At 41.2% G+C, this 22,033-nt stretch overlaps 1 protein-coding gene across 1 annotated transcript in view; it reads right to left on the bottom strand.

Moving 5' to 3' along the window:
* Positions 1-22,033, bottom strand: part of FRAS1 (Fraser extracellular matrix complex subunit 1) — a 479,438-nt gene that overhangs the window by 36,717 nt on the left and 420,688 nt on the right. Inside the window, 8 exon segments of the mRNA XM_020988371.2 lie at positions 994-1,181; positions 2,781-2,981; positions 6,074-6,230; positions 9,802-10,007; positions 14,446-14,593; positions 14,993-15,153; positions 15,449-15,793; positions 17,882-18,128. Coding sequence (XP_020844030.1) covers positions 994-1,181; positions 2,781-2,981; positions 6,074-6,230; positions 9,802-10,007; positions 14,446-14,593; positions 14,993-15,153; positions 15,449-15,793; positions 17,882-18,128 — 1,653 coding nt within the window.

The raw sequence follows: 22,033 nt of genomic DNA, 5'->3' as shown, positions 1-22,033 counted from the left end.
TGGGGTTAAGTGACTTGTCCAGGGTCTCACAGCTAGTAAGTATCAAGTGTTTGGTCTGAGACCAGATCTGAACTCAGGTCCTCCTGACTTCAGGGCTGGTGCTCTATCCACTGCACCACCTAGCTGCACCCCGCCACCCCACCTTGGTAAGAAAAAAAAATCCACACCAGTTCTCTAAATAACTACAGTAATAATGTTCCATTGGCTCATAGAGAGAACTTCAGAGTGCAAGAAAAGTTATTTTCTTATGACTTAGTCTTATTTCTGATGGTGCTGATAATTTAATTTTTGTGATTTCATCTATCCTGGGAACTCCCTGGTAAGGAAACTCCTTCCACTGACATAGAGTGCCACCTTCTCATGTGGGGAGCTGAGAGGTTAAGACAAAACGTAAGTTCCCTAAGGGTAGAGACTATTTCCTTTTTGTCTCTGCATTCCCAGCACCTAGCCAGGCACAAAGGAGGGACTTAACAAATACTTGTTCATTAACTTATTGAATTTAAGTTAACTTTCTTCATTAAATGCCAAGGTTACCATAGCAGCCCTTCATTAATTCCAGTTTCACACTGTTTATTTATCATGTTCAGTCTTAAGTTAGAAATACAGTGACATACTATATATTGGGAAGATCTGTGAGTATCTGTCAATACAAAGGGTAATATCTATGAAGTATCTTCTGACCTTATCTCCCCCTTTTTTTTGGAGGCAGACAGGGATAAGTAACTTGCCCAGGGTCACGTGCTTGAGGTCACATTTGAACTCAGGTTCTCCTGACTCCAGTACCAGTGCTGTATCCACTTCACCACCTATTCCCTCCCATTTTCACATACGCCGCCAGGATTCTTTCACTTTTTGCCACTATCAAAAACAAGGCTCCAATGACCTCTTCTACAGTAAATCAAAGGGCTTTCCCTTTCCAAGGCCCTCCATCCTCACACATTCTTCCTGGGAGCTGTCTGGCCGGGAGGGCTTTCTTTCTGTTGAGTCACTTACAATGGGTGGTGCTGGTAATATGAGACTCCCAGCAGCCTCCTGGTCCAGGATTGTCACCGTTGCGGTGGTCACATCACCAAGGACCGCTTCCACCGGGTCATCAGGGCCCAGGACCAGGGAGAAGGATTCATGCCACTCCCGATCTTCATTGGACAGAATCTCCACTTTGAACAGGATGTGGTCCACGCCTGCACAATGGAGGCAAAGAGAAGGTTGGAAAGGCCTGACATGGCTCTGTGTTGAGCTGTTTTACATACACTTGGCTTTTGCTAATTGCCTCATTACTACTTAAAATGAAGAGAGTCCATTTGATAGACAAAACTCCACATGGCAGAAGCTCGGAAACATTCACCTGCAGATGTATCATTCCATACCATACGAGGATTAATGAGGCTCTTCTGATGATAGTTGGATGTAATAAAAATCTATGACTCGAAATAGATTCCACCCTGGCTACGTGTCTTCGCTTAATTCTTTCTCTCTTCCACTAATGTACATCCTCACATCCTTCCCCTGAAGATCATCAACTCTTGGAACTACAAGGCTAGACCACCCAAAGAGGAAAATGGGGGCCTCCCAGCAGCCTACTCCAAGGCTTAGAAAGGGCTATTTCTATCTTCCAGACAAAGCAAGATCTCCCTTTCCTCCAAGCCTTGTCTTGAGAGGAAGGATGGTTGACTCTTCCCTGGACCACTGCTGCCCATTCCCACAGCTCTACAAATCATGGCAGCATTGACACCAAGCCCAGGTCACTCAAACCTCTTTATTAAATAGCCCTAATGAGTAATTCTAAACCACCCAGTTAATGTGGCCAGCCAAAACTATCAGCTGAGCTATCAGTCTTGCTAGCCTGACCCCACTCATTCCTCTCCTTCCCTCAGCTTCAGTCTCCATTATGGCCTCTTGTGATAAATAGTGTGTAGAAGACCTGTAACATGACAGCTCCTAACATCAGAGCACAGATTCGTTTGTAAAGCCTGGAGGGTGACAAATGAATGGAAAGTGGAAGCTGGGCATGTTCTTTTATTGTTCAGTAAAATTATACACTCATGAAACTGCATTCTAGGCCTAAAATTTTACACACACACACACACACACACACACACACACACACACACACACACAAATAAACATATGTGTATTGTGTACATATGTGAATGTGTGTGTGTGTATGTGTGCATATATACAGAGAGAGAAAGAGAGAGAGACACCGCACTGGTGTGTATGTATACACACACATATATATCTATATGTATATATACACACGTGTATATATCTGGTGTGCATGCACATACTATGTATACACATGTATATGTCTGTAATACACATCTATCTGTACACATACATGCACACACTATATACACGCATATATACAGATACACACATGTATATGTACATACACGCATATATACATATAGATGTATGTGTGTGTGTATACATGAATTTTGGCCAAGAATACAATCTAATGGGCATATAATTTTACTGAAATTACTGATCATTAAAACATGCTTTCTCTCTATGTTTGAGTGTGTATTAGACAGATAGATCGATCGATCGACAGATATGTATGTACACATGCACATATATGGGGTGGGGGAGGAGAAAGAGCACATGTTTTAATGTAATGGACCTAAAAACTCCTTCCTCATTATTTTTGCTAAATCAGTATTAAAATTTTTCTGCATATACAAATGTTTTTTAGATATAATTTCTCTCTATTTCCTTCCTCTAATTAATCCCTTCTTCAAATGCCAAACACACACATCTTGGCGTTTCCTTTGCATTACCAGGACTGAACTTGAGGACGCGGCTCTTGGGGTAATAATCCACACCAGATTGGGCAGAGCCATCTCGAGTACTGCAGCGGACCCTGGAAGTCCTATTCTGGTCTCCTCTCCGGATCACTTTGATGTTCAGAATTGCAAGAGCATCTGGCCCAGCAGGCTCCCGGACCTGGTATGCAGCCTCTTCAAACTCTATAGTTGGGGCTAAGAAAACAAGGTTGGGTGTGGGGGAAAAAATTACAAAATCTCAGAGCTGAAAGATCACTGAATCCAAATCAACCTCAACATGATTTCTCTACCTCCATCCCCACCAACATGCCAGTCTTTGCTTGAAGATCTCTAGGAAGAGAGAAGCCAGTACCTCCTACAGCAGTCCTCCCTACTTTGGGATAGCTTTACTGGGAAGTTTTTCCCAACTTCAAGCCTACAGTTACTCTTCCCAGTTCTCCTCCATTCCTCCTGCTTCTCCCCCATGACACCAAAGAGAATCAGTATGATTTTTTTCCACATGAAAGCCTTCCAAACATTTCATAACAAATGTCACATATTCCTACATTTTCTTTTGCCCAGGCTGAGCATTCCCAGTTTCTTCAACCATCTCTCAGATGGCACGACTATGAGGCCCTCAACATCCAGGTTACTCTCTTTTGTATGCTCTCTAGCTTTGCAATGAATTTTCTGGCATGTGGTTCCCAGAGCTGAATACAATATTCTAGATACAGTCTGACTGGGGCAAGGCATAACGGGATTGCCACCTCCCTAGACTGTACATTAAATTAGCTTTTTTGACTGTCATATAATGCTGTTAACTCACATCAAATTCATAGTCTACTAAACCCCCAAATCTCTTTCTGATGAAATACTATCTAGCCATGATTGCCTCATCTTGTCCTTGTGAAGCTGATTTTTTGAACTCAAACGTGAGACTTTAAATCCATCCCTATTCAATTTCATCTTATTAGATTCAGCCCAATACTCTAGCCTGTCAAGGCCTTTTTTGGATTCCGATTCTGTGTTAGCAATTCTTTCCAGTTTGATGCCCTCTACAAATTTGATGAGTATTCATTATGTACCTCTATCCAAGTCACCGATAAAAATGTTAACCAGAATGGGGCCAAGTACAAATTACTAGGGCAGAGGTCCCCAAAATTTCTCAGTTCATGTTGTCCTTAATGTCTCACTAATTTTTTCAAAGTGCCCCTTGATCAAAAGAGATTCCTAACTATTCATATCATTGTGTTTCCCTCAAAAATTAAAACCCTACCATGGTGCCCCTGTGAGTTTGCAGCACAGAATTTGGGAACTGTGCCTATAATAGAGACCTGGAAAGATTACTAAATTCCGAGTGTGAGACTTGTTTCTTAAAAAAAAAAAAAACTGATAGCTGCATTTCAATAGAATTGGCTTCCTATTTTTCATATTTAAAAATAATATTCTGAGAAAGGTTCTATAGGCTTTACCATACTGTCAAAGGGGCCCATGACATACAACAAAAGATTAGGAACCCCTGCCATGGATGGAAAGTTAATTCTCTCTCATTTTATCTCATAGAGCTTGATGCCCCTCTTATGCACTTATTTATTTTTCAATAAATGTGTGTCTATACTGATGCAAAGTGAAATGAGAAGAATCAGAACATCGCACACAGTAAAAGCAATACTGTATGATGATCAACAGTGAATGACTTAGCTATTCTCACAATACAATGATCCAAGACAACTCTGAAGGACTTATGAAAAATATCATCCATCCCCAGTGAAAGAATTGATGGTGTCTGAATACAGATCGAAGCTTACTTTTTTACTTTATTTTTCTTGGGGATTTTTTGGTCTATGTTTTCTTTTATGTTTTGCATGACTACGCATGTATAGCCTATACCAAATTGTTTGCCTTCTCAATGCGGGGAGTGGGGAAGGAGAGAGAGAATTTGGAATCCAAAATTTTAAAAACATATGTTAAAAATTGTTTTTACATGTAATTGGGGAAAAATAAAATACTATAAAAATATTTTTTAAAAAAAGAGTGCGTGTCTATGTCTTAGTAGCTTATAAACTTCTTGAAGACCTGAACCATGTTTGATTGAACCTTTTTATGTTCTCCAATCCTCACAAAGTGCATAATATACAGGAATCACTTAATATTTGTTAAATGAATGAAACATAAAGGGTTGATTATACATAAAGTTATGAAGGACCAAGGGTGAAATAGAACTCTATCTTTCCTACCACTGGTTAGATCTTATAGCTCAAACTTGAAAGAGCAATCTAATCAGGAACTATGAGGGAGAGAGTGAAAGACATCCTCTCTGGAAGTCTCTTTTCAATTTTCTGTCTGCTATAATGTCATGGTCTTCAACCACGAGAGGAACTTTGAGAATACTCAAAGAACACCTTAGGAACACTTCCTTTATCCATCAAGAACTCAGGATCGACTCCCCTTTAAGTTCTCCAACTAGCTTGCCTTTACAGAGGACAAGGTTTAGGTTGAGGATTAAAACACAGATCTCCTCTATTAGATGTAAGTCCCTTGAAGGCAAGAATCACAAATTATTCATCCACTTATCACTGCATCCTTCTCTGTGCCTAGCACAGTACCTTTCCTGTAGCATGCACTTAACAAATGTCTGTCATTGCTAAACTGCCCTTTGAACTCTCAAATTGTTTTTTCCTGATTCTCCCCAATACCCCAACCTTTCCCTGTTGGATATGGGTGCCTACTCAGTCACCATCCCCTCCCTGACCCAGTACTAGGGGTCCTAAATATAATTATGCCCCAAACAAGCCTGCCTGTATCATTATAGTAGTAATTTATTTGAACGGTTTATTTCTAACTTATCAGATGAACCACTTTGAGCGAGGAAAGCTATTAATTTACCCAAGACCCTTTCCAAGAAAGTGGTACAGTCTTTCAAAGCAAAGGAAATATTGGCCTCAGGTAGGTGAATTCTATTTTCAGCAACATGATCTAATTATCATATGTTGGGAATATGCCCATTTCCCTCTATGTGGCCCAGGTTTTCGGGGCTGAAAAATGCCATAACGACACTCAGGTTGTCAGGAACATGGTGAAGATTAATTAGGTAATTAATAGCTACAAAGTTCTTTGAATTCTTTTTAGCAACTTAGAACCAACCTTCAAGAAAAGTGTCATTTGCTGCCCAAAGTTATATAAACATGCTGCTATTATGTATTTTCAAGAGAACCCTCTGACTCCAAAGCACTTCTAATTTTTAATTACGTAAACACCATTACATTCCTGTTCAAGCCAGCAGTCACTAAGGCACTTTTTTCTCTTACCGTCTTCATCATTGGATATGGTGATGGTGGCCATGTTGCTTTTCCCTATTCTTGCACCACTCCAGTGGTTTCCAAGAGGACTGCCCAAGTAGACCCTGAACTGTTCCTCTGGTTCGAAAATGGAGTCATCGTTGATATAGACAGTGCAGTTCTTCACCTACATCAGTCACGTGGATTCAGATATGGAAAGAGAGGTCAACAACCTCCTGGAATCTTTGGAAGATTATTCTATTGTGTGGATACCTGAAGTGCTACAGAAACAGATCTAAGGAAATACATCAGTGAGAGCCAAATGCATCCATCTGTAGAAGAGATCATATAAATACTCTCTGGTATATTTCTTACTTCATAGATGCCAGGATATTTCCTGCACAAATTCAGAGAGGCATTAGATAGCAGAAAGGGACCTGGAGGTCTTCTGATCCCACTCCCTCATTGTCTAGATGAAGAAACTAAGTAAGGCTCATGGAGGTTGAGTGACCCACCCCCTCACCCAAAATCATACAGGTAAAAAGCATCAGAGAAGGTGATTTGAAGCCAGATCCTATCCAGGTGAATGATTTGGGCAGCTAGGTGGCACAGTGAATAGAGTGCCAGGCCTAGAGTCAGGAAGATCTCAGTTCTAATCTGGCCTCACATACTTACCAGCTATGTGACCCTGAGCAAGTTACTTAACCTCTGTCTGCCTCAGTTTCTTCTTCTGTAAAATGGGTAACAATAGAACCTACTTCCCAGAGTTGTTGTGAGGTTCAAATGAGATAACAACTGTAAAGCACTTAGCACAGTGCCAGGCACATAGTAAATACTATATAAATGTTAGCTATGATGATGATGATTTTTTCATTTTTAGCTCTGTCATTAAAAAACAAAGAAGGAAGGAAGGAAATGAGTATTTAGTAAGCACCTACTGAGAGATATATTCATTTTACAATTGAGGAAACTGACGCAGACAGAGAGGTGAAGTGACTTGCCCGAGGTCACACAGATAGTAAATAAGGATCTGAGGTTGGATTTGAACTCGGGTTTTCATGATTCTAGGCCCAGCACTTATATCACTGTGCCACCAGTTGCCTCTAGGTGCCTGTCAGAACATAGGTGGTTATAGTCTTTGATAACTTTAAAGGGTAGACTACATGAATGAACCAAAAAAAAAAGTCTTTATTGATCACTTACTATGTATAAAGCACTGTGCTTAGCACTTGGTATACAAACAGAAAAGCAAAATGATTTCTACTGTTTCTACATTCAAATGGGAGAGACGACCTAGAAGAAGAGGTTTCCACTAATGCCAGTTAACAGTTGTCAGTGGTTGGGAGTGGCCCAAAATGGCCCTTCTACATCTGGGCCAGGTTGATTTGGACGTTGGTAGAGGCCTGCTGAGGGGTGGGTCTATCTATACCAGCCATTCTTTAGCTTGGTCAGAAAACTAAATAATCACTTTTATTTTCTATCAATTGAGGAGTCTTACAATTAAGAGAAAAGACTTACTTTGATTTTTAAAATGACTTCAGATGGTAATGGAGAAATTCAGCCTAGTACTTCCTAAGTCATATTGGTTGTTGACAAGAACATAGCTCAGGGGGCAACTAGGTCATCTAGTGGAAAAAGCACTGGCCCTGAAGTCAGGAGGACCTGAGTTCAAATCGGGTCTCAGACACTTGCCAGCAGCTGACCCTGGACAAGTCACTTAACTCTGATTGTCTCCAAAACAAAAAAAGAGTATAGCTCAGTAAAAACAGGCATGGATAGGAACACACAAAATAAATATTCTTGGTTGGGTTGGTGGTATAGTTTTATCTCAGAATTTCTGAGAGAACTCTTTAGTGTGACACTGTCTTGGGCTAAATTTTCTAATACCAGTCGCATTTTCTTCTACTCTCCAATTCACTGATTACTGTGGAGGAAGTGGAATACTCTTTGATTCCCCATTGTCACTTCTAGATTCTCCTGCTATCACCATCACTCAACAGATTCTCTTTCTTTCAGGTTCATATTACCCAAATTTATCACAACAGATCCTGGTGGCCCTTATCTACTGACTGCTGGGGCATTCTCCTTTCTTCCTCAGTCCTTCAGTGCTTGACTCAGTCTCCCTCTCCAACTGGTGTCAAACTAGTGGGCTTGGATATGCATGTTGAGCCTCCTTCAAACACGTTAATCTCAAGTTCCTTGGTCTATCCTATGATCTACTCTTCCATTGTACCTCAGCTCTCATAGGGATGGTCATCTTGTCAATATTTACAAATTTCTATCTTCATAAACTCCAAAATTCTTTATCTGATAATACCTCTTATTATTCCATCTCTCCCTTTTTCTTATTACCAACTCCCACCTTGGAAGAGATGAGAAAAGGGCTACAGATGCTGAGTGAAATCAGCCAGGACTTTCCCATTACCCTTAAGCCTGTTCTTCTTCCTTCACTGTAATCTCCACCTCCCAGTACTTCCCCAGGCCATCACTCCTTCTCTATATTCTCTTCTCGTCAGTTTTGACCATTTCAACTCGACATTTTCCGCTATGCTCAAATCCCTTGCTCTAATCATACCTTGGCAGACCTCATCATTCTACTCGCACTACCTTCCTCCACTGTTCCAACTTGTATGCCCCTGAACGGAGCTGCAGAAAATCACAAGCCCTCCACTACAGCAACGTAATCCCTTGGTTCCTTCCTAATTCTCACTCATCACATCTGCTTTTCCAAAATAATCTTTTCTCTCCTCAGGCCTCCAATGGTACCCTCCTTCCTCCCTCTCAGCTGAGGACTTTGCCTTAGACAAGGCAAAAGATCGAGGCCATTCTTCTCTGATAGCATCTTTTAACTATCTCATCCTTCATATTTGTCTTTGATGAAGGCCAAGGTCAACCCCTCTACAATGCCTTGATCCCATCCCCTCCCATCTTCTCTGGAAGATTTCCTCCATTATCATTCCCACTCCCCAAAACATCTTCAATCTCTCCCTATCTACTGGAAGAGAAGCAGGATTGCAGTAGCTCAAAAGAAACATGAGATGTACAACTTCAGTGACATCTTTACCCCAAATATTCACATAGACTACTTGTGCCCAACCCGTGGTCGAGCATGCCAAGCTCGTATTGGTCTGACCAGCCATAGTCGGACACACTGCCCCTTGACCCCAACATAGCGATGTCACTTTGGTTCTCTTCAAGAACAAAAGACAGCCACCAATCTGACAGGTAAAAGGGCATCCTTTCTGCTGGGTCCAAACGTGTCCAAGTCACTCCCATCCTTAAGAAGTCTCAGCAGGTCCTGCCATCCCCATGTAGTTACCATCTCATAGATTCCTGACCCTTCTCAGCTTAACTCCTCGAAAAAGCCAGCTACAATCAAACCTGCACTCCCTGTTGTCTCACTCTGTCCTAAACCCTCTACACTCTGATTTATGACCTCATTACTCAACTGAAACTGCTTTTCCAAAGCTACCAATGGTCTCTAAATTGACAGATGCTGGATATGGACTTTTTCTCAAGCCTCATTCTTCTTGACTTCTCTGTAGCACTTGACAATTGATATTCTGGATTTGAACTCAGATCTTTCCACACCAAAGCCGAGCGCTCTATCCACTGTGCCAAATAATCGCCTCACATTATGGATATTAACAATACGTTCCTAGACTGTTGAGAATTTGCCAGAATTCCCACACTTACCAAAGAAAGCATGCCGAGGCCGAGAGGAGTTGGGCCTCACGGGGTCTCCATAGTGCACTCACCTTCTCCCCTTTCAGAAACGTGATACGTGAATCATCCGAATTCCTCCTCTCCTCAAAGTCCGCCATGACTTGGGCTGTTTGGCTCTGGCTATAGCATCTCACTGAGGACTCATAGCTCAGGTCCCCACTGCGAATGATGGGAATATGTAGGATGCCATCCTTTTCCCTCACTAGGTACAAATCCTTAGCAAACTGCATGCTGGGCACTGGAAGGATGGAGGGAAGAACAGGGGCCTCATTAGCACCTCGGGAGCTTCTCAGTGGCCACAGGACCCAGCTACAGAACCAGCGAGCAAAGAAAGAACTCATCAGCGGCACAGCGGGACGGCAGCAATGAAAACCCACGTGAGCGACATGGGACACATCACATCTGGCCCTCAAGGCAGTTTGTGTTCTTGCAATGAGGAGCATTTTATTCTGGAACAGAATGGGGCAAGAAGAGCGTGTGGTTTCTTAAGAACATGAGGCTCTTAGGGGAAATGGGCTGTCACTGAGTGGCTTATACGCTAGCATACACATTTACGTGTGGTTTTAAGGAAAAGCAACGTATATCTCAGACTTGCATTTATTTTTGCTTCAGGGTTTGCAAGGTGCTTTATAAACATTACCTCAATTTATCCTCACAAAAACTCTAGGAGATAGGTGCTATTATTATCCTTATCTTACAGATAAAGAAACTGTGGCCGAGAAAAGGTGATATGATTTGTTGAGATTTGAACTGAGGTCTTCCAGGCTCTAGATGAAACACTCTAACCACTATGCCACCTAGCTGTCCACTAATAATACCTCTGTGCATATATTTGCCAGTATTTCCATGTATTCACTTATTTGTGCACTCCTTGGAAGCTGGGCCTGCATCTTTCTTTCTTTCCTCCCCAACAATCCCAACTACAAAGTTCTACAGATTCCAGGATCACAGAATTGGAGCTGAAGGGACCTAAGACAGCATCAAACAGAAGATTTTCATTTTACTGATGAGCAAACTGGGGAGCAGAGAATGGACGTGACTTACCTAAGGCTAGGACGAGAAGCAGAGCTGGGATCTGAACCAAGGTTCTGACACCGAGCCCGGCTTTCATTCCACATTGCCATCTGCCCCTGGACTATCCATCAATTCAGATGACTAAGTGGTGTGCTGCTGACTCCAGGCTATTTCTTGAGTTTGAAAGCATTTTGATAGAAGTAATCATTGAGGGCACTGGCCCATGGGGTGTTTAGGGCATTACAGGGATTGCCAAGCCAAACATCAATATGCCCTATATACAGTCTAGTCTCCAAGAGCAGTAGGAAACCCTTTGATCTGCACCCATTCTGACCTCTTGAGCCTACCAAACCTGGAAATGTGGGGTGCGGAGGGAATGTCCAAGCATCACCTAATCCTATTCAGAGGCACTGGGAATATGCTGCTTGATTTACCTAAAACATGTGACTTCTGACATTAGTCCAAAGTACGCATTCAGTATCTAAAATAAAGCTAGCAGTTTTTACTCCTAAAAACATTCAAAAGGCTCTTCAAAGAGCACCATTACTTAAGGAAAAGTAATGGCTTTGAATGTTATTAGTAGTACCTTCAGGTCAACAAATTAAGGTTATGACACATAAAATAGCATTAAAATGAAAGGTTTCTAGTGATGATGCTAACTCCCGCCTTGAAAGAGATGAGAAAAATGGCAATAGTTCCTGGGTGAAATGAAGCCCAAACTCTCATAGAGGTTTGCTCACAACGATTTATCTAGGACCCTGGCTGTTGTGAAGCTGAGCTGGCTAGTATCAAATCAGAGACAAGGACAAAGGAGACTGATAATGTGGCTGGTGTTTGATCCAATGGACCAACCAGAGGGTGGGACTCATCCTTAAATTTTTTGTGGTCTACTAAAGAACTGAGACAGTGTCTTGTACACAGGAGGGCTCACTCAATCAATATTTTATTGATCTTCTTAATGATATTCTAAGTCAGTGTCTACGCTGGTGCCTGTGGTAATATTGAAGTGTGTAAGATTCTGTAAGGTTAGTCAGTGAGATCTGAAAGTACACTTTCAAAATTCCTTTAAGCGTAGGGGGAAAATAGTTGGCAGACGGTATGGTGGTGCAAACAGGAATATAATCATAAGCAGAAACTCTAAGGCTATTATATTACTTAGCACTAATCATATCATAACTAGGGTACTATAGACAGCTGGGTGGCACAGTGGATAGAGTCCTGGACTTGAAGTCCAGAAGACCTGAGTTCTGCCTTAGACATGTACTTAGTTGTGTGATCCTGGACAAGACATTTTAACCTCTATCAGTCTCAGTTTCCTCATCTGTAAAATGAGGACAATAACAGCACCTCTTTCACAGGGTCATTGTAAGGATCAAACAAGATGATATTTGTAAAGTGCTCTGTAAACTTTCAAATGCTATACAAATGTTAGCCTCCATCATCATCACCACCACTATCACCACCATCACCACCATCATCATCATCACCACCACCACCACCATCATCACCACCACCACCATCATCATCACCACCATCATCACCACCACCATCACCACCATCATCATCACCACCACCACCATCATCATCACCACCACCATCACCACCATCATCATCACCACCACCACCACCATCATCATCACCACCACCATCACCACCATCATCATCACCACCACCATCACCACCATCATCACCACCACCATCACCACCATCATCACCACCACCATCACCATCACCATTATCATCATCACCACCACCATCACCACCACCACCACCACCACCATCACCACCACCACCACCATCACCACCACCACCATCACCATCATCACTATCATCATCACCACCACCACCACCATCACCATCATCACCATCATCACCACCACCACCATCATCATCATTTCTACTTCTGGATTCTACAACTAACAAGAGATTTGAAGAAGGCCCGAGGAAAGCTACCAAAGATGATTTAAGGGCTTGGGATAAGACCTATGGGCGAAGATGAAAAGGAAATGAGCTTAATTGAGAGGTGACTCTAGTGCTCTTTAGGTATATTTGAGCTCACTATATTGAGGACAAAGGGGCAGCGCTGTGGAGTAACAAAAGAGCCAGACTTGGGCTGAGAAGGACCCTGGGTTTGAGTCCTGACTCCAGCACATACTGGCTGTGTGACTCTGGCTAAGTCACTTAGTCTCACAATGCCCTGGCAACTCTCTAAGACAATGGTTTGCAGAAGAGGTGCCAAAGTCTGCATTGGTGAGGGGAGTCTCCTCACTAGGAATACACAATACTAGTGAAATTATAAATCTAAACTAAAACACACACAACATACATACAAACATATTCATGTATGCATATGTATATACATGAGTATGTGCATGTATATGTATGATGTGTAGGTACGCACACATATATTACATGCAATATACATTTGTATGCATGTGTGTGTATATATATATATATATATATGCCAGTGTGTCTATCATGTGCACATATGTTTAGTTTACATTGCAGTACATGCATACGTATGCCTATATGCACCATGTGCAGTACATTTGTACATATACATGAGTGTACATTTGTGTATATTTGCATAACGTGTATGTTGTATGTATTACACATATGTATATGAGATGGTGATGATGATGATGATGACGATGATGAGGACCATGATGACAAATAGGTTCTATCCACCTCCAGTGACAAATGGAGAGAAAATGGGCTCATTTTAGGTTTTGATTTTAGATTTAAAGTTTAGATTTAGGTTAGCTAAAAGAAAGAACTTAGCAGGGATTATTGTCATAGAATAAAAGGGCCCATTGAAAGAAGCTGCAGAATGTCCTTCTCTGCAGGCCCCTAAAAACTGTACAGATTCATTTTTGTTGAGAAATGGTTGTAATTCTTCCTGAAGCTTAGAACACAAGCCAAATTCAGTTCAATACCTCAATCCCCTGTGCAGCACGTACTATGTACAAAGCACCTTATATGCTGAGTACTGAGGGAAAATCCTGGGGTAAGTAAGACATGGTCTCTATCCTTGAGTGCTTTATAATTTGGGCTCTTCCTCTGATTCTATGAACCTCCAATGTCAATACTCAATGGAATATCAATAAATAATAAAAGAGCATATGCTGTGTATATTAAATACAAGGAGGGGGGAGGGCGAGAGGTAGGAGGGATGAGGAGAGAGGGGGAAGGGGAGGGAGAAAGACAGCGAGGGGAACCGTAGCGACATTAGTGGGTATATGTATACAGCAGGCACTGTTATCTAGGAAGCAGTAGATCAACTACTACTGTGTTCCAAGAGATAAAAATAAAAGGAAGGAAGGAAAAGGGAAATGAGGGGAAGATGAATCTTCCCTCGCTGCAAAGAGACAAGGCTTAAATCCTCTGTGAAATGGAAAAAGCCAATCCAGTTTTATCTCTCCCTCCCCTTTCTAATCTCCAGTCCCAAGAAAGCAAGGCCTTTGGCTACAACTGGTGCTCTACAAAAAAATACTGTGTTCATGGATTTTTAAACATAGTTAAAATGTGTGTGTGGGGGGGGTTTTGCCATGAAATAAAACTGTCCCCCCATCGTATTCACTCTCTCAAAGAAGGAAAACTTTGAAGGAAGTATGGAAATGCAGTCAGATTCACCGCTTGAGGAAGCTCATTCTAGATCTTACCATCTTGAAATGTGTCATTGATGGCAATGATGGCTTGGGAGGGTTTGGTCATCTCTGCCCCTTGTGCTGAGCTCAAGAAAACCACAAATGTCTCCAATCCCTCGATCGCAGGATACTGGGTATCATCCAAAATGACCAATGTGCAGTGCTAGAAGACAAAAACAAAGCTTGCCAAAGACTCAGAACACACTAATGTTTGGTAGACCAAGGCCAGGTGAGAGAATTCATTGGCAGGTGCTCTTTGATCTGAAACTTTGAAAAGGCTGTTGTCTTTGCTACACCTCTCCCAGGACTCCATGCGTAAATGCATCACTGGATGTCTCTGAAAGGGGTGTATTGGTTCTGTAAGCTCCTTCCATGAAGTTTTCATTTGTGCCTTGTTTCTGAAGAAAGTAAAGACTGGAAAAATAAGAACATCATTGTGCCTGAATAAGAGTGCCATGATAAATGATGGCTTCATTAACAAGTCTGGATTATTAAGTGTCTACTTCATCAGGGTTCCCCAACCCTCGGACTTTATTCTCTGGAGATCATTATGTCCCCTCACCTGTTCAGTGTCACCAGGCCGAAATTCCACCTTTTTAGAGCTTGGGATATAGTCAACCCCTGGAGTGGCAGAGGGTGGGTCAGAAGGGCGGGTCGCACACCACACTGATGTGAAAGTGGAGAGATCAGTACCTTGTCGGACAACTGGGATCTCCACTGTACCTATGATGAAAGCAACACAGAATTTTGGTAATGACCTTGAGACTCAGTGGTTTTTCTCTAATAGAATGGTCATTCTATTCTTAAGTGGCAAGGAAATAGCAAACCACTCCAGTATCTTTGCCAAGAAAACCCCAAAATGGGGTCACAAAGAGTCGGGCATGACTGAAACAACTGAACGACAATAACATGTTATATACTAGAGAAGGCCACTTGCTCTCATGGCTACATTTAATTTTAACAAAAAAGGGAGGAAGGGGGGGGCAGAAGGGGGTAGTAGGACTTTAGCATTATTTACCTGCATCTTCACTGACAGTATATGTTGTACTGCCCAGGGACACAGTGGAGGCATCATTGGGGCCCCCAATGAACACCTTGGCTGAAGCCACACTCCCAATTCGCGCGTTGTCAGAAGCGTCTGCTAGCGCAATCTCAAACTCCTCTTCTTCCTCATACTCGCTATCATCAATCAGCATGACATCACAGGTGGAAGTAGTGACACCAGGCCCAAATATCACACGATTCTCAGATGACATTCCCCTTGACTTAAAATCAGATCCTGATTCTAGAGCATAGAGACTGCTTCCCCTAGCTGATTTGGGGATGGTGTAGCAAATGGCGGATATGATACTGCTGGAATCTCCTGAAATGGAAAGGTTGGGACAACCAAAGTGTGAGGATGGCTACTTCTTAAACCTTCACGTGAATCTTTGATAGCTCTTGTCTAAGTTTGCAACCTTCTGGAAGTCTTCCTTCCACAGCCTATTCCTTCAAAGGTCTGCTGGGAAATTTCCTCAACTGTTAACTTCTTTTAAGGTCAAATGACTATGGACCATAAACCACTTGAGGTTTCAACTATTTTACCCAACTGCCAGAGATAGATTTCCCATTGAGTGTTCTGTTAATCCATAACAATCATTACCCGCCCCCCCCACCCCCTATCTACAAGCACAGTGCTTGGAGAGATAAGGAAAGTATTCATTGCTTTAAAAGTGGCAAAGTACTTGTCTCCTGGACATAGTTCTCAGTTCACAGGTTTTATGAATCTACTTCTGCAGTTAAACTCCCATAAAGGAATGAGCTTGCAAAAAAAAAAGTGCATGTTTGTAGAAACAACTTCACTCTCTTCTCCATTGTTTCCCTTTTATCAACCCGTGATCAGGTCTGGGTTGCCACCCAAAGAAATCAATGAACCCACCTTGTTCACCAAATGGCAACACTGCGGCTTTATGGAGCGTACAATATTTGCTACATTAATTTCTAGTCAGCAGATTCAATAATGAACCTAACAACCATTTAAAGAAAAATACTCATTCTCTTGGCATTCCCATGGCTTTCAAGGGGATTAAATTCCTAAGAGTTTTTATTTTATAACTTTATAAAATTGTAAATCCCCATAATTTTGTTTTGATTTTTACTAAGGATGGTTCACTACAGAAAGGCAGCATGGTGGTGTGGAGAGAGTGCTGGACCTCAGCAGGCCAAGCAGGGTTTGAGTCCTGCCTTTAACATTTATTAACTCTGTGACTTTGGGTAAATCACTATACTTCTCTAAGCCCAAGGTCAGGGGTCAGCAAACTATGGCCCCAGGGCCAAATTTGGCTACAGTTGGTTTTTATAAGCCTCAGCAAAGAAATATGTTGGGGTTGGCTTTTTTTTTTAACATTTTAAAATGCAATCAAACTTTATTTAAAAATGTAAGAACCACTCTTAGCTTGAAGGTCACACAAAAGCAGGCAGTGACAAGCTGGGGGCCATAGCAACCTTCTAAGACACCTTCTAAATTACAGGAAGGAGATCCCAAACTGATGAAATCACAGTCTTGGACACAGGGTTGACACTATCCTAGATTCTATTTTCTCTTCACTGAGCTCTGTCTCATAGGGTTATCTTGGAATGCATTCTTTTACCTCTGAGCACTAGAGTCAGGTTAGCATTATAAATAGTTTAGTTCCTTTCTCAGAACAAGGCAAAAACAATCTATGAGTCAGGCTGATAGAGAGTACATTTTATTGATTTTTCTATCTGCCTTGGGGGTTGCGGGGCGGGGAGCTCGTACACATTTTGGTAGGCACTCATCTCGTATAGCCCATCTGCAAGGCTGAATTAAGCCTACAGATGACCTGTAAGAACATGCACAGAATGGAAGTCTTCTGCACACTGCTTATTCTGTTGAGAGGGAATAACTGAGGAAAGAATGGCATTGTGGGAGCCCAATGCTATTATTTTCTATCATGTATTATCCAGGCCCTTTTATTTAAGACTCCAAAAGGCCTAGAATGAAACATCATTACGCTGCTGAGATAGGCAGGTGATAAATTTTCCGTGCTATTTTAAAGACTGAGAAACTGGGACACTGAAAGCTCTGCTCTTCTCTATAATGACATTACCCCTCATTATTAGACACTGTGAGGGAAGCAACATTGACTCATTCATCCTGGATAATACGAGTCCTCTTTGAGTCCACTAAGGGACTATTTGGGAATAGCTACACTAAAATGAATATGACTTGCTGAGCGCCAGATTAGTGTCCCAGGAACACCTTTGGCATAGGAAAGAATTTGGCTTAGTAAGACGGATTTGACCAGGGCCGCACATTGGAGTAACATCAATAACAGAATTAGGAATAAACCTAGGATTCTATTACCCCACCCTAAAGCTTTAAGGCGATAGCTCCCACATAATAGCAACAATGCTCATAAAAAAAAAAAAAGAATACCCATGGACGGACCTTTTCTTTCAATAGGTGCAAACAGGAACCCAGCACTCTCATTGACCCGGTAGATCTTCTTATCAAACTGTAATGTGGGTTCATCTTCGGTGTCATTAATAATGACCTTGGCCTGTGTGAACTCTCCCAGCAAGGCATAAGCCGGCATGCTGAGCTCCACAGTGAAGCTTTCAATGTTCTCGAATATATCGTCATCATTAATTACAATGGTGCAGGATTTTGTATCTTCTCGCTCATCAAACTGTACCTGTCATTAAGAGAGTCTGCATCAGAAGCCTGTTAACAGCTGCCCCTAGTAACAAGCATCCCTTGTCTCCTCCTCCCTCCTTTCTGGGTACGTGTATGCCTAAAAAAGCATGCTAGGGGAAGAGGCGCTAAGCCCAGAAAGGAACTGGGTTCCAGCTCAAGCTCTGATACCAACTTACCTGGCATCCCCAAAAGAGTTTCTATTTCCATCCCTTAACTGCTTCATCTGAAAAATAGGAGCTGCTTTACAAGGACCTTCTCATCTTCATTATGAAATATATAAGAAGATACCTTCTAATTTTTAAGTTATGAAAAATGTAAGAAGGTACCGTCTAATCCCAACGTTTTAAAAAATATAAGTTGGTATCTTCCAATCCTCAAGTTATGAAAATATATAATTAACTCTACCATCTCGCTCTTTGATGAGTCACCTTGTAGATTTTTTGTCTAGAAAGTTTTCCTCTTGCTCTGAAATAACTAGTGCTATCTAGATAAGCACCAAATTCAAAGGCATGCTTCTTTCTTCTTCCCCAAACTCAATATCAGACTTGGCTAGCTTTGGCATTTAAAACAAAAGGAGAATGAAGCTTGAACTTACAGAAATGAATCTGGGTAAGATGGATTGAATCTTTAGCTAATTTTTCACTATTAAAATAAGCTGGGTCTAAAATAGCTGGAATACAATTGAAACAAAAGTGGGGAATTATTTCCTACAGTGAACATAATGGAGGAACTAATTATCATGTAACCAACAAGATAATAAATGAGACATTTTCTAGTCCCCTCAAACTCTCAAAAACTCCTAAAAAGAGGAATTATGGTTGAATCTGCAGGATAAAAGAGGTAGGTAGCTATTGATTAATACCAGAGAATGCCAAATCATACAATGTCATTCCTTTACCAGCATCTATGGTCCTAACAGGGACCTCTGCCAACCCTCCCCACTGGCAACAAGCAACCAACAATGATTCTGACTAGTCATGTCAGGGAGAAGGATCATGATGCTTTCTGCACTGGGCACCCCAAAGTCAGGGACCTTACAAGACTACAGAAACTCTTTCCAGAACACCCTTTCCAATTCTGCAAAAAGTGGCAGGTGCTAACTCAGACCAAACAAAGAAAAAAAGAATGATAGCCAAGGGAAAAACTAGACTGGAGGCCACAGTGAATGGCTGCCTTGAGGAAAGAGGACTGAAACTACTCTAGAGCCTGTCCTGCCCCACCTCCACCCCCCAGAAGCTAGATAGGGTTGGTGAACCAGGAACCCCAAAAGGTGGGAGGAGATTACAGAAATTTTCAGACTATTGCAGGAGGATTGTACCCGCTACTAAAGTAGGCAGTAGGTAAAAAGTGAGTGACGGGTGAATTTGAAGAAAAAATGATCGAAATCCAAAGACTTAAAGAACAAGAAATTTGCATAAAACCCCAGAGAACAAGGAGAGATAAATCAACAGAAAAGATCATAAAACTAGAAGAGAAGATGAACACTAAATCCTTAAAGAAATTACAAAGGTCTCTTTAAAAATATTATAAGATGGGGCAGCCAAGTGGCACAGTGGATAGAGCACTGGCTCTGGAGTTAGGAGGACCTGAGTTCAAATCTGGTCTCAGACCAAACACTTGACACTTACTAGCTGTGTGACCCTGGGCAAGTCACTTAATCCCAAGGACCTAAAATTTTTTTTTTAAATTATAAGACAAAATAAAACGAACCAATGCCAGATAAAACCCAGAACCCTGTGGACTCATAAGAGAACATGGAACAAGAAGAAGATATTGCAAGGTATTATTATACACGCTATAAAATGAAAAAAATTCACAAGATAAAAAATTAGGATTGAGCAAAAGTTGGAATTGACTGCTCTCAAAACATAATCAGAAGATTAGGAAAAAAAGCCTGAATCTTCCAAAGAAGTAGAAGATAGTTTAACAAATCTGGAATACAAAAATATTGAAGCAGAAAGAAATCTTGTAAAAGAGAAACAAAAGGCAATGATGTTTTTAAAAAAACACATACTCTACTTTCAAATACAAGACTCAAGTGGAACACGAAGAGGTAAACAGGAAAGAGAAATCATAAGAGACTTATTAATGTTGAACTGTTTACATTCCTGCATGGAAAGATGATATTTGTAATTCATGAGTCCTTTGTCAGTAGTGGGAGGGAAAAAAAAATTATATGTATATATAGATAGATAGAGGGCACAGGGTGAGTTGAAGATGAAGGGACAATATCTGGAAAATAAAATTAAGGGGTGAGAGAGGATTTTACTGGGAGAAGGAGAAAGGGAGAAGTACAAGGCGGTAAATTATCTCACATGAAACAGACAAGAAAAGGCTTTTACAGTGGAAGAGAAATGGGGGAAGGTGAGAGAGAATGAGTGAATCTTATTCTCATAGGATTTGGCTTAAGGAGGGAATAACATACACCATGGGGTATGGAAATCTATCTTACCCTACAAGGAAAATAAGGGGGGAAGGGGACAAGAGAGCAGAGGGTTGACAGAGGTGAAGGCAGATTGGGGGAAGGGATAATCAAAAGCAAACACTTCTGATGAGGGACAGGGTCAAAAGAGAAAATGGAATAAATGGGGGGTAGGATAGGATGAAGGGAAATATACTTAGTCTTTCACAACATGGCTACTATGGAAGTGTTTTGCATGACTACACATCTATAACCCGTATCAAGATGCTTGCCTTTTCAATGAGGGTGGGTGGGGAGGGAGGAAGGGAGAAAATTTGTAACCCAAAGTTTTAAAAACACATGTTAAAAATTAAAAAAGGAAAAAGAAAAAGAAAAAAAACCACATACTCTATAAAAGTCAAAAGTCACTAATCTTGAACATAGGATGTGCAAAGACAGCTTAAGAAGCTTAGGTCTCCAAAAAGAACATGACAAATTGAAAAATCTAAAAATTATAACGCATACCTAGAATTTCTGAATATATGAAAAGATACCAATAGGAAGAATCCACAAATCACTTCTGAGCAGAGGAAAGGAACTTTTGTATTTCATTCAAGATGCATAATGATTATATTTAACAATCCCAATGATCAATAATAAATTCTGGCCAAGAGAAAGACCTCCAAATATAAAGGAAAGGAAAATCAAAGAACTCAACACTCATTTATGCTAAATGTGTGTGTGTGTGTGTGTGTGTGTGTGTGTGTGTGTGTGCGTGCGTGCAAAATGATTTAAAGGTACCTATCTGAAACCAAAAGCTACCATTATATCCATGAAAGAAATACTGGAAGCTTTCCCAATACATACAGAAATAAAGCAAGGGTGCTCCCTCAGTCAGCTAGTATTTGACATCATTCTAGAAATGCTAGCAATAAGACAAAAGCAAAAAGACGCCAGTTGTCAAATCTTGGTGTTTCTAACTTCACAACATCTTTCATAAAGGTCCCCTTCTCTGCGCTCACTTAGGCATCACTCTAGTTCATGTTCTCATCACCTCTCAATAGCCTTCTAACTGATTTCCTGCTCCCCACCCCAATCATATCCTCAGCACCAATGATGACAAACTCAAAAAGAAACAGATACCTGCTGGCTGCATATTGACTTAGAAAAATCACAAATTAGCATCATCTATGTTGTATTACATTTTTATTTTGTTAAATATTTCCCAATTACATTTTAATTGGGATCTTTGGGAGTTCCGTGGTTGATTGCAGCAGGTCACAGTTGGACACTTCTCCTCTATACAACTGACAAAAAGGAACTACCTAAATCTCTTTGGCCTGTCCATGTCATCTATTACCTCTACGATCAAATATAAAGTCCTTTGATCAGTGTGTAAAGCTCTTCACAATCTGGCCTCTTCCTACCTCTTCAGTCTTCTTACACTTTACTCCCTTTAATGTAATCTATAATCATCCCATACTAGTCCACCCGCTGTGCTT

This window comes from Phascolarctos cinereus, unplaced genomic scaffold (genome assembly GCF_003287225.1).
Source record: "Phascolarctos cinereus isolate Bilbo 61053 unplaced genomic scaffold, phaCin_HiC Scaffold_9;HRSCAF=440, whole genome shotgun sequence".
Lineage (NCBI taxonomy): Eukaryota > Metazoa > Chordata > Mammalia > Diprotodontia > Phascolarctidae > Phascolarctos > Phascolarctos cinereus.
The sequence above is the reverse complement of the archived record's forward strand: the minus strand, read 5'-3'. Positions and strand labels throughout refer to the sequence as shown.